The sequence below is a fragment of the Typopeltis vanoorti genome, chromosome 12 (genome assembly GCF_054136105.1).
Source record: "Typopeltis vanoorti isolate ZY-2024b chromosome 12, IOZ_Tvanoo_1.0, whole genome shotgun sequence".
Taxonomy (NCBI): Eukaryota; Metazoa; Arthropoda; class Arachnida; order Uropygi; family Thelyphonidae; genus Typopeltis; species Typopeltis vanoorti.
Window position 1 is genome coordinate 26,726,553 of NC_143560.1, and position 14,395 is coordinate 26,740,947.

The following is a 14,395-nucleotide window of genomic DNA, read 5'->3' on the forward strand; positions in this document are numbered from 1 at the left end:
TTGCTTTTTCTAAAGCCTCAAAAAATTCCTCCACTTCTACCTTAGTAGAACCTTCTGTGGGACCATAGGCACAAATAAGTCTCATTGTCCAGTTCCCCATTCTCATATTTGCCCACATTACTCTACTTGAGACTGACTGCCATTCAAGAAGATTAGCCTCGTATTTTGTGTTGAATACTATGGCTACTCCTTCTTTTCCTTGATTGTTATTGCCTGAATATAACATTTTGTATTTATTGCTCAGAAAGATCTCACCAGTTTTGGTCTTTTTTGTTTCAGTCACCCCTATTATGTCGATCTGGTACTTATCTAATTCCTCAGCTAGCTCCATTTCTTTGCCATTCAGGCTTCTTACATTGATAGTACCGATCTTTAACTCTGGTGATGTTGAGTTGGGGTTTGTTTTCAGATTTGTTCCAGTAGCTGACTTTTCGCTGTTCGCCCTGGTTCCCTGGCGAAAACAACGGGGGCCTTGTTTAACCGGGCGACGCCCCAGCCGGCATGAAATTTTGTCATGTTGTACCATCATTTTTTATTTTGGTTTAACCAATAAGAATACAATTTGGTCGGCTAAATCCCAAATTGCCAGCCCATCCTCGTTCGTTCAGTATCAAAGTAGATACCCAACAGGGTGCACCACGAGAAGGTGAGGATTGGACATTAGGTCAGAAGCCCTGGTCGGTTCTCCGCATTCCTTTAAAGGCTATGTGGAGGTCTCCTCTCAGTTATACAGCTTTGACCCTTAAGCACCCCTTTATTTAGGTGTATATGATCTAATAATATTTCCAGATATTCCCAGATTTTACTTTCTGTTTTGCCATATCATGTGTGTAAGATTTAAAATTCCTTCCACAAAACTTGGTATCTCTCTCTCTCTGTCAAGAAATGAATCGGAATTTACACTGGTGCTATATGACAAAATAGAAAAAAAAAAAAATATGACAATCTTTCTAAATGTTATTAGATTCATATAGCATTAATTTGTATGAATGCTTCTTAGCTATGGCCAACCAATTGTGCACAACAGTGATTAGACATGTACACATAATTTAAATCATTGGAATCCTTCATAATTCTATATTTGTTGTAGGTATACTAATTTTTTTACTGTTTGTTTGTTGATTTCTTCTAATATGCCTAAAGAAGTCTTCTGCACTTAAGGCAAAACTTGTAGCTTGCAAAATAAACTAGTTAACTCTGTACTTCTACTAGTGATTACAGTAAAACATTGATTATTCAAAGTAATTGGAACCCAGATTGGTTCAGTTAATCAAATAGTTTGAATAATCAAACATACATGAGAATACCAAATTTATAAGAAACTGAGTATGATTAAGCCTAGAATTAAATTATTGTATGCAACGTTATTACTACTGTATATTGAAATATGAAGTGTTATTAAAAAATAATTGCTTTAGAAAATGATTTATAAATAATAACCAAAACATTCTGAAGAAACAATGTATGTTATATTTATTTTGAACTTACTTAATCATTCTATATGGTTTCAGCAGTTGCTTGCCTTGTTGGCTAAGTGGTTAGTATATCTGCTCTCCAGCCAAAAGGCTGCGGGTTCGAATCCTGCCTTGGTCATGGATGTTTGTGATTGTGTATGTGAAAGCGGTGGTGGGCAGTGGATGACGTTGGTGTTGTTGCAGTTTGTTGTAGTTAGTGGATTGAGTGAGTGGTGGAGACAGAGTTGTAGAGTAAATGCCCACCCTCAATGAATCTTTGGACTCCCTGAGGTGTCACGTAATAATAACTATATGTTACACTTTTTATACATAAACAGAAATAAACAAACACAAGTAATATTACACAAATAAGAGTATAATGAATAATGGGATGGTTTGTTTTTAAAGTATGCAGTCTTGAATTTTTCTTTGAACCATGCAAGATTGTATTTTTTGTATGATGAGGTCTCATCCTCTTTTATAGCAGCATCACTTTGGAACTGTATTCGCACTGTTGTTCACACCATGTCATTGCAGTTTCTATTGTGGTGTAGGCCTTTGCTTGAGTGAGCATCCTAACTGCTTCCTCTTCTTCTTTGTCATCAGACTCACTTTGGTTCAAGTCAGCATGTTCATCATCCTGGACTAATTGCAGCATCTTCTTCAGTTAAAATATGATAATTAGGATTATTGGCATCGTTGTTTAACCAAACCTCTTGCTCACACTTGGAAAACCCAGAAATCCCTTGAAATAAAGTTACAATCTTACATCTTCATTTAAATCTTGCATATGTGACTGTCTCTTTAGCAGCACCAGATTTCCTTAAGTAAACTAAATTTTATATACATTGTCTCATATATCTACCTTGATTCAGGATATGATTGAATTTGAAAACTGAATATTCATATCCTTGACCTCTTGCAGTCTTTGGATCTAAGTCTGGATTGAACATAATTATCCAACCAAATTTGGAGAATTAAACTCTGTGAATCATATCTGGGAAACATAGAAAGCAAAACTCATATCCAAATTTCTTCGACTTAAAGATCAACAACATTCGGAAAACCAAAGGACATCTTTGAATTCCTTCACAGTGAACGAAAACAGCCAGCCACAAGCCAGTGATAACAACAACCAACCAGAAGCAAGGATCAACAGGATCCACCAACTGCCTTCAGTGAACAGTCACGTAGTCAACCAATTTAACCACGGCCTGAACAATGATGAACTTGCAGTACTCAGCAAAGGTTTAAACTTTGCGGTGGCACCCAGAACGATTAACAAACTTGATTTTATATACCATATAGAAAGAAGTCTAAGATTTATCCCAACCACCATAGCAGATAAGGTACATTTGGAAACCTCTAACATTTTACATTTAAATTATACTAAAACAATAACCAGCAACCTAACAAAATCAGAATTGATAGCTGCAAAATCACTAAAATTAAATCTGGACGTCGTAATTACTAGAGCCGATAAAGGCAGTGCCACAGTTATTCTAAATCGAAACTACTTATTTGGAAAAAATGAATCTGATAGTCTTGGACAACAGCACTTATCAGCTAGTTAACTATGACCCTACCAATCGAATAAAAAAGAAAACGGAAAAGCTACTTAAATCAGTCACCACAAAGCCCAAAGATATCGTTAAAAAATTAATTCTGCACTATGCTCGTTTTCCGAGAATTTACAGCCTACCACAGATTCACAAACAAAACACACCACTTCAGCTGATAGTTGAAGGTATAGATAGCCTCAGTTATCACCTAGCCAAGAAACTAGCGTCAACACTCAAGGAGTTGGTAGGTCACTCCCCCCTCCTATGTTAAAAACACATAACACTTTGTAAACAAAATCAAAGACATCACACTGGAAAAAGATGATTTATTAGTCAGTTTGACGTCTCTGCCCTCTTCACAAATGTCCCAATCAATGACAATCCTTCTGTTACAGGACAAATTCTCTCCCGATATTACAGTGCTCTTTGTGCATGTACTACGTTCTGGCTATTTTGTGTGGTAGAACACTTTCTACCTACAAAAAAGAAGGCACAGCCATGGGCTCACCATTATTCCTCCCCCATTGCTAACTTTTACATGGAACATTTTGAGCAACGTGCTCTAGATTCCTCTCCTTTAAAACCCAAATTTGGCTTAGATACGTTGATGATGTTTTCGCTATCTGGCCCCATGGCCACCAGATGCTAGACACTTTCCTCAGCCACCTAAACAATCAACACAAACGCACACAATTCACAATTGAGATTTAAAAGCAGAACATACTTCCGTTTCTAGATACACTTGTCACACGTCTTCCTTCTGGCAGTCTTTCCTTCGCTGTTTACCAGAAACCGACACATACTGGCCAATACATACACAAAAACTCCTACCAACACAAAAACTAGAGGTCATTAATACACTAAAAAACAAGGCTTTGAAGATTTGCTCCAATGAACAAGCACTTGAAGTTGAATTAAAATTCATCAGCAATACCTTCCTAAAAAATTGGTTACTGCCAAAATACTATCAACAAAATTCTGTACAAGACCTCACTTAAAAACAAAAATAAACAAGACTACAATAAAACTGTAACCATTCCATACATTAAAGGGATATCAGACAAAATAAACAGAATACTACAAAACTACAACCTTAATGCCACCTTTAAACCTCCAGCAAAATTAAAGAACTTACTCAACTCATCTCAAAAAGCCAAATGGCTATTTTTTTTTTTCCTGGCGAAGTTAATTAAATTAAGGGAATAAAAATCCCTTATTATTTTCCAGCCTATGAGCTGTGTTTTTACATTATGAGAAAATATCAAGGATAGTGAGGGAGCTTGCTCCACCTTTCCTTCGATTTGCCTTGGTGTTGTACTACCAAGTGGTCACTTACGCTTGGATTTGCCGATAGTTCTTCGGCATGAAACTCTTAGATTATAGTTTTTGATCTTAGAGTTACTGGCTGGAAAATAATAAGGGATTTTTATCCCCTTGATTTAATTAACTTCGCCAAGAAAAAAAAAAAATAGCCATTTGGCTTTTCATCTGAAGTATCTTATATTTTTCATTACGGAGTATGTGACCAAGATATGCAGTTTTCCTTCTTTTAATGGTATCTAAAAGTTCACGTGACTTCCCCATTTGTTCCAGTACTTCCTGATTGGACGTTTTTGCTGTCCATGAGTTTTTTAATATTCGTCTGTATAACCACATCTCAAAGGCTTCAAGTCTTTTTATTGATGTTGTCTTCAAGGTCCAAGGCAGGGATGCTACTGATATCCAACCCTTACAGCATGATTTAAATAGGCTCGAAATTTCACAAATGATAATGACTGTCAGTTCAATACTTACTAGTATTGAACTGACAGTCATTATCATTAAAGTCATTAAAGTTATGCGCTTTGACATGATGAGATTTCCAGCAGCATAATTAGCAGGGTTATGCTACAAGAAATTGATGAGACTAAGTATCTTGGTGTTATGGTGGACAGTAATTTGAAGTTCAAAGGTCCTTGAAATCATTTTGCCTCTTTACAAGGTCTTGATAAGACTTCACCTGGACTATTGTGCACATATTTGGCTTCCTGGATTCTAAGGGAATAAAGAAGCAGCAGAAATGGTGCAGAGAAGAAGAGTTATAAAGATTATATCAGGATTATGAAATGTTGATTATGGGAACAGATTGAGAGTACAGTTGGCCCTTGAACAATGCAGGGGTTAGGGGCACTGACTCTCCACAAACTTAACTACTAATAGCCTACTGTTGACTGGAAGCCTTACTGCTAACATAAACAGTCAATTAGCACTTGTTTTTTTTATGTTAAATGTATTATATTATATACTATATTCTTACAATAAAGTAAGGAAGAGAAAATGCATTTTCAGTACTGTACTGTAGTTATTGATACCATAAGTTTACATTATCTGTATACTAACTGTTTGTCTGTCAGTCAGTATTATATCAATATTGTCTTATATGATACAAAACACTGTGCATGTTATACGTATTACTCACACTAGACATCAAAAACAAAAAAGGGAATGTGAAAAAGAAATTCATATTTATTTCAAGTATTTGCAGGTATAACAATTCGTGCATTGATAATGGAGAAGCAGCATTATGATTGCTTTATGGTAGTCTAGCCTATACACTAATGAATGAGTCATTATACAATTTTTATTTTTGTGCTAATAAATAAATAAGTTATAATAATATATAATAATTAATTAATAACAGTTACTTTTATGCAGTTATGATTTAATACTGCATCTTTACATTTGTTTACATTTCTCTTAACTGCAAATGATGCCATGTATGGTCTGTATCGGATCATACATCCTGGCTTTGAGTCCGCCACTTTGTTTGTTAGATGTTGATTGATACTGATCCGAATATAAAGAAATTTATATTATCCTGTGCCACCCTATATTCAGATTAGTCTATATAATATAGAGGACTCAATCATCAACTGACGTTTGCAATCTCACTTTTCTACACAGCAAGATAAATGTTGTCATTAAGGATTCTGCAAGGTATGATAAATTTTTATGAGCAGTGCAGTGAAAGAGAATCAGGCAAACACCAAATTGAAATCAATAAAACAAAACATTTAATGCAGGGTTATATAACATGTACATTAAGTATAACTTTGAAAACAAGATAATGCAAATCAATTTAGTTCAAATATTCATAACAAACATAAAACATTAGGCATCAGACATCCAGCTGTCAATTCTACATTCTTCCGAATAATTAAAATGGTTCACACAGTTCAATGTTACAAAATCTTACAGTAAATATTCTTAAAGTAGAATTCTCTAATTCTCTCTTAGTCAACAAACACTTAATTCAATTATGAGGCAGTTATCACTTCAAAGGAGAAACACTTTAAAGCTCCATATTCAGCTAATTTTAGTAGAACTTCACAGTTAATGTTAAGATATATCAGGTGGAGCTAACTCTTATTTCTTCACGCTGAAATATAAATAAATAGACTGCTCTTACCGGGTTACATCCTTTGCACATTGGATTCACTTATAGGCACACTTAAAACTGAAGTTAACTATCACTTTGAAGTAACACTATTCAAAAGGAATCTTCACTATATAACTGAAATATTAAACATAGAGCTTCACAAGTCTTGACACACTCGTTTCAGGTAATCTACTTATTCCTTATTTTCTTCTATGCATTAAATTCAGCTTTGCACTATTCTACCTCAAAACAATTGGAATTCGTTGTAATTTTAGAATTCCGTATAAATATTCCTAATTGCCTATTAATTTCCCGGTTCCTTCCTAATCTGTTTACAGCATATCCAAATCCCTTTGCTGCCACCCGTTACTTTACTCCTTGCTGTCCTGAATGCTTCTCCCCTGTTTACTCTCATTTTCCAATAACATACCTTCATTCTTCCCACCAAAATCCGGTTTTAGCCAGTCCAGCTCATATCAACTTCTCCCTTCGAATACCGTAGCTCACACTCCACCATGCACTATCTAAAATTAACTCCGTTTCCTTGACAGTGACCAATCAAATCTCATTAGCAGAATTTCTTAAATTTATTTTCACTTTCATTTACAATAAATAAAATGCACATATTACAGTCCACTTAGGATACATTTACAAATTATATAATGAATTTATACAGAATAAATAATTAAAAAAATTACAATTATTATTTCAATAAAAAAAATAACTAAGTATTTAATTTAGAATTTACTTAGGAGTAAAATTAGCTCAGGATATGCAATTTATGTTAAATCATGAATGAAGTATTAATAATCATAAAATTCTTCATTCACAATTTAACAGTCTGTAAGTGTTTAAATTTTGATAAATTTTAACTTTTTATAATAGATTTGTGTATATTTTATGGTAGTAAATGATAAAATAGACTAGTATTTACATGTATTTTATGCATTCATGACATACCAAACTTTTTCTTAATTTTTTTGATATTTCTAAGCTACACAATTCATTTGCAAGTTTTTTCAAACTATTGCAAATCTCCAAAAAATTTTCCAATATATTTATTAAAAAAATCCAGGTATAAGTGGACCCGTGCAGTTCAAATCCATGTTATTCAAGGGGTCCACTGTATGTAGAACTACAGACTCTCATAACAGGAAAAAGTGGGGTGATATGATATAGGTCTATAAACTTCTGAATGGGTGTTATAGGATATCGTGTGATGAAATTTTTCGTTATATGGAAGGTGGGGAGAGAACACTGGGCATCCATGGAATTTAAGTTTGTTCATCTTATTATATACATTTGTTATAATTCCAGTGCTTTAGGATACTCGTTTATCTAAATTAAAATTAGAATGTATATAAAACATTTGGTTAAAATGCTTTTATAAATGGATACTCCTTTTTAAGCAGAGTTGAAAAAAAATGTAACATCTGTTCTTTCCATTAAAAGTTACACAGTTCAAAATGTTTGTTTCCTTGTGTTTGGTTTATATAATGAAATTCTACTTCTCTCTTGAATAATTATGAATAATAATATTTTATGTCCTTCTTAATTTCATGACTTCTTTGCAAGTGATATGTTTCCCAACAAATTTAACTTGCAGCTCTTTAGGAACAATGTTTTCTTCTATTTCAGCCCTCATATACACCTCGCAAATGGCACTGATGTGCTATAGGTTCATGTACTTCTTGTGTGGGTTAAATATATATATATATATATATATATATAAAGCGATGCTGGACAATGTTAGTTGCAATTTTTATTGGCTGTAAATCCACAATACTGGAAAAGCAGAATTAATTTTACATGCTATCAAAGCAGTTACTTCTACATGTAAGATGAAGCATCATGCCATGTAATGAATCATGTGTTCATAGCTGGTATAAATTGGAGGAATATGATGCTTCCAAGTCAGTGCTTGGGAGCATCACCTGGATACAGTGCAACTGTATCCAGGTGAAATGAAGTTTCCATGGTAGGACTGCAATATCTGAACATTCTGGACAATGCAGTGCATGAATGTCATCACACTTGACTGGCCTCCACAGAGCCCTGATCTCAACCCCATTGAACATCTGTGTGACGAACCTGAGCATCAGGTGAGGTCAGGGAACATCCACTCCAGGACCTCATTACATGCTTACAGGAAGAAGAAAGACCAAAATTCCCATTGATCGCTATTGTATGCTTGTGGAAAGTATGCCCCCATAGGATTGCTGCAGTCATCACAGCGAAATGAGGTCCTACACTATTAAAAAAGGTGCCATGGCTGTTTGTTCCTCCCACTATGGTGTCTGTTGACTCCTTTCCAAGCTGTGTATAATAATACTTCTTGCATTAGAAACCAATTGCATGCTCCAAATATGTTAATGGTAGTCCTGCAACACATCAAATAATTTGTTACTAACTGTTTACGTGTAAAAAAATAAATTATTGGGTTTTGCAAAGAAGCCAGAAAAACTGGAAACTCTTGATGGGTTAATTTCATTACTGTTATATTCATCTTTTGAAGTTATATATATCCATGTGACTTTGATCCTCTTTTGGGCTGGCTGAATATCGTGCTTTGTGATATTTTTATGTATTTCAGTTTTCTAAATTTAAACATACAAGAGAAAACTTTAACCATTTTGAACGCAGAAAGATAAACTATAAGTCCAGCATAAAAAATTATGGTCAAAATAGTATCAGAACATTATAGCTTTGCTTTCTAGCATTACAACATTAGTTGGATTTATTATTAATTGGGGGGGGGGGGCTTATTTCTGATGCCACAACAAGTGAACCTCAGATCCAATTATTTTATATATGTATAAAAGTCACACATTGAACTGCAACTCCTCCCCTGCCCTTGGGGGAGAAGCATCGTTATTGAATTTTCATCATATTTAATGTTAAGGCAACATGCAAACTTCGTTTAATATAAGAAGCAAATATCCCAACCTGACATCCTAAGCACAGTTTTTAATGCAGTTTCATCCCGACATGTGAAGGGAAGGATACTTTTCTCCCACCTATATTTATTATGACAAACCAAATAGAGTAGTTCAGAAGTTCAGTGCTTAAACCTGTTTCTCATTAAGAATGTGTCATGTAGATTATTGAATATTAAGATACTGAACTCTATCTTCATACATTCTCTTTTTGATATAGGACAAGAGAAAAGGTCACATCTGTCATCTGCAACAGCAATCACTGGAACTTGTCCAGATATGTGTCCTGAAAAAGAGCGCTATAGTCGTTGTGAAAAGAATTATTTATCAGCATTTGAAACAAATAAACTGTTTGGAGGACAGGTATAATAGAAATCTGTTTGTTATGAAAGTTTTTTTTTTTTTTTTTTGGCTTGCTTATTATAACATACAAGGAAAAAATTACAGGTATGACTCAGTTTAAGCCTTGGTTAGGTTCCTGAGATTTCTGGTGTAAAATGAAGCACCTTAAATTGAAACAAGAATATAATGGGAATATGTGTAAATACATTAGGTTCCATTGCAAGATTTTCAGTAATCAACACAAAACACTTGAAAAATGTTTTATTTTATAAAATTTATATATTGAAAATTGTATAATTCTTAAGAAACGAACAAAAATTTACTGCTTTAAAAATGATAGAAAAGATGTCTGTTTTGTTTTCTTCTTTTCTAATAGTAAGTTATAGTATGGCTGTAGAACTGTCAATCCCTCTCTTAATGGTTGAGCTCTGCTTCCAGTTGAGGTTATTGCTGCAGAAGATCTCGCATCTCTTATTAATAAGAGTAATAGCCTCTTGTATTGATTTCGCTGTTAGTGTCCTAACTGGCATTTCAGAGTCACTTCACTTTCCTCTGTGTCTTCTTTCAACGGTTGTTCAACTAGCTCTTCTATATCTTCTGTTGAAAGCTCTTCACCATGACTCTCAAGGAGCTCATTTATGTCATCAACTTCTACATCATCTAGTCCTATTTCCTTTGCTATCTCTGTCACATTCTCTGTTATTGATACAAAGGTAGTGTTGTGCTCATGCAAATCCAGAATGCAGTCAGACCAAAGCTTACACCAGACAGCATTCATACATGATTTTGACACTTTATTCCATGCTGTCTGAAATGTTGGAGATTCCTTTCCTGATGTTATATGACTTCATTCAGACTTAGTTTTTCAGCATCCTGTTGTCTAGACATTTTCCAATTGTCTCCAATTGGAAAAAGTGAACTGACAATCCAATTGTCAGTTTACTTGCAGTTTTTAGCCTGTGGTTAATGTAATTTATGTTTTCTCGTCGCATTTTATATTCTGTTTTTTGTTTAGTTATTTAAACTTTAGGCTGTAGTTTTATTACTATGTTGGCATCATCTGTGTCTAGGATGTCGAGCAGAGTCATGACTCATCACCCATTCCAATCGTAATCTATGAGAGGCATAAATTGAAGCATTGTAAACTGAATCATGCTTGTATACTGTTTTCATCCATATTTCCAAATACAGTTGACTTTCACTATAGCAAACTCCAATATAACAGATTCACACACTTTAACAATTTACTAGAAAGTTCTGACCAACATTCACTGTAAAAGAAAATTCAGTTTAGAAAATTATCCACTATAATAAACTATTCCTGAGGTTCCCACAAATTTGCTAATTTGCAATAAATTTGCTCAACTGTATTTATTTATGCACAGAAGTTTGCACATAAAATTGTATTAATGATAGATATTTTTGTATTCAGAATTCTTTCTCACTGAATCTAAAACACGTGACCAGCAGGCTTCATCTTTGAAATGCCATGTTTAACTTAATGAGAAGTTGTACTGTATATTATCACTAAAATCTGTATATAATTTTTCTTGTTAATTTTGTTCTGGCAGAAAAGGTGCCTGTATATCTCATTGTACATGTGGAATTTTTATTTACAAAGGATGTGTGGTGTGTATGTAGAATTACAGAACTGATGATTATAACACACTTAAAAGACAACTTGGATCTGTGTGATGGCAAAAGAAACTGCAAGGATTAGCTGTGCACTAGAAATATCAGGATTTGAGGGATGTGCTATCAGATTGCATAATCAGCAAGCTCATGAGCAGTACAAAATACAGGCAGGAAGACTGAACACATGGCAAAGAAAGCAAAATTAGAGTTTGAGAAGAAACTAGCTGGGCAGGCCAAAGAAAATCCCAAATCAAATATGATACACCATATGCAACCTTGTAAACCTGAAGTGTTAAATTGCAACATTAAATTGACAATTATCCTTTGCCCACAATGCCAATTTATTTAAATCATCCTGCAGGATATCTACATCGCCTTTATCAACTATTGCTCTCCCCAGTTTTGCATCATCAGCAAACAACTGAATATCTCCTCTTAAATCTTTCCTTATGGCATTGATATACAAATTAAAAAGTAGTGGCCCTGGTATCAAAAACCCCTTTAATATCTTAAAAGTTTTTAATTAATAAAGAAACATGTAAAAACCACAGTAATATCTTTAATTAGTAAAAGGACAAATATTTCGTACTAAAATTAATAGTACATCTTCAGTGTCTGTTACAGTAATAGAAATGGAATACAAGAAAAATGTTCAGTGGGTCACCTATTAAAATACAATTGTTACTGCCTGCTAGGAAATAATAGAAAAATAACAAATTTAATCTATTAAGATAAATGATTTTTTACATAAGATAAAAGTCTCCCAGATCTTTGAGAGAGACAGACAGTCATTTCTATTTAAATTCGGTCAGTGTAAGATAGTTTCGCAACTTTCTTTGAATAAGCGTTCATGTTTGAATCTGCATCTATGGAGGAGAACAGATTTATCCCACTGGACACTATGAGTAGAGTCAATTCTGTGCTGTGCCAGACCAGACTTCAGAGGTTTGTTATAATCAATATAATATTGATGTTCTTTTATTATTTTTTTTCAAAGAACAGCCAGTTTGTCCAAAATAAGAGACATCGCATTCGCAAGGTATTTGGTAAACGCCAGCCAAAGATAGAGAAGACAGTTTATCCTTTGTAGAAGGTATTAAAGAAGAAATTTTGTTGATAGGAATATATGTTGGAATCAATTGATACTTTTTCAGAATTCTACCTATAGATTCTGAGATTCCTGGAATGTACGGAATAGGAACTCTGCAGACTGTTGAAGAAGCTGTAGGTATTGGAACATAAGAGTCAAGTATCTGTTGGATTTGATTGGAGTTGTAATCATTTGATTCCATTAACTTTTTAATGATGGAAAGTTTTTGTTGTAAGATTATTGGGGAAGAGCAAACTTTATGTGCTCTATGAATTAGAGATTTAAGAATGCCAAATTTTTGAGACGTGTGGTGTACAGACTTTTTGTGAATGTATCTGCCAGTAAATGTGTGTTTTCGAAAGATGCTTGTAGATAAGGCCAGAAGACATTCTAGTAAGGAGGATGTCCAAAAATGGTAAAGTACCAGAGTTTTATTTTTCCATAGTGAATTGGATGCGTGGGTGAAGGTTATTTATCCATTGTAGAAAAGGGGAAAGTTCATCTTCAGTGTGTGGCCAAACAGCAAAAACATCATCGACGTAATGGTACCAAAGAGATGGTTAAGGATGAATGGATGAGAACGTAGTATCTTCGAATTGTTTCAAATAGTAATTTGCTAAAGGTGGAAACAGAGGCTACCCATGGCAGTACCTTCAATTTGTTTGTAGATTTTGTTTTTCCAACTGAAATAACCTGAGTGGATGACATATTCGAATATCCTTACGATATCTGGAGGGTAATCGTCATATAAAGAATTGACTGTGTCGGTTAAAGGGATATTGGTGAACAGAAAAACTGACTAACAATTCCAGAATCTGTAATTTTAATATCCTTGATTTTTTCAAGAAAATCTGTTGAGTTTTTATATAGGATCTGGAATGAGCAATGAGAGCACTTAAGGAACGTGATAATACTTTTGCAATCCGATAACTTGGAGAAACGATGCAATTCACGATAGGTCATACAGGACAGCCTTCTTTATGGATTTTAGGGACTCCATATAGACGAGGAGTTCTTCCAAAGTAGGTGTGTATTTTATCCACGTAGTTAGGATCCCAACTGATGACCTCATCAAGTAATTTATTTAGTTGTTTAATTTGTGAATTAGTAGGATTATGTGTGATCTCTTGGTAGGTCGTGGTGTCTTCTAATAGGCTGGATACTTTTGTCTCATAGTCAGTCTTATTCAAAAGCAAATTACCACCATGCAATTTATCAAATGCTGAAATCAAAGGTCTAACTTCTTTAAGAAAAGATAATACAATATCCATTTCTAAGGCCGATAAAGGAAAAGCTATTGTAATCATGAATAAGACTGACTGCGAAACAAAAGTATCCAGCCTATTAGAAGACACCACAACCTACCAAAAGATCACATGTAATCCCATTAATCACAAATTAAACAACTAAATAAATTACTTGATAAGGTCATCAATTGGATCCTAACTACGAGGATAAAATACGCACCTACTTTGGAAGAATTCCTCGTCTATATGGACTCCCTAAAATCCATAAAGAAGGCTGTCCTGTACGACCCGCAGCCTTTTGGCTGCTCTCCAGCCAAAAGGCTGCGGGTTCTAATTCCGCTGTGGGCATGGATGTTTGTGATTGTCTGTGAAAACTAGTGGTGGTGGTCGGCGGTAGATGATGTTGGTGTAGATCAGTGTTTCTCAACGTGGGGCAATTAGAAAATGATGTTGCATTCGTCACCTCATCACTGATATACTCAAAACACTCACCATTGTCGGCGAGGTGGGGGGACATCAAAATCTTTGAGGTATTGAGGTGGGGCACGATCTAAAAAACATTGGGAAATACTGGTGTAGATGATGAAGATAGTTGTGGTTCATTGTAGTTGGTGGATTGAGTGGTAGAGACGGAGAGTTGTGGAGTCGGTGTCTCCTCCCTTGATGAGTCTTTGGATTCCCTGGAGGTGTCACATAATAATATGGTAATAA

General features: G+C 34.6%; 1 protein-coding gene across 1 annotated transcript in view; it reads left to right on the forward strand.

Moving 5' to 3' along the window:
- Positions 1-14,395, forward strand: part of xmas (RRM_XMAS2 and SAC3_GANP domain-containing protein xmas) — a 523,534-nt gene that overhangs the window by 138,779 nt on the left and 370,360 nt on the right. Inside the window, exon 7 of the mRNA XM_090401436.1 lies at positions 9,591-9,733. Within this exon, the coding sequence (XP_090257562.1) occupies positions 9,591-9,733 (143 nt within the window). The remainder of the gene's footprint in view (positions 1-9,590; positions 9,734-14,395) is intronic.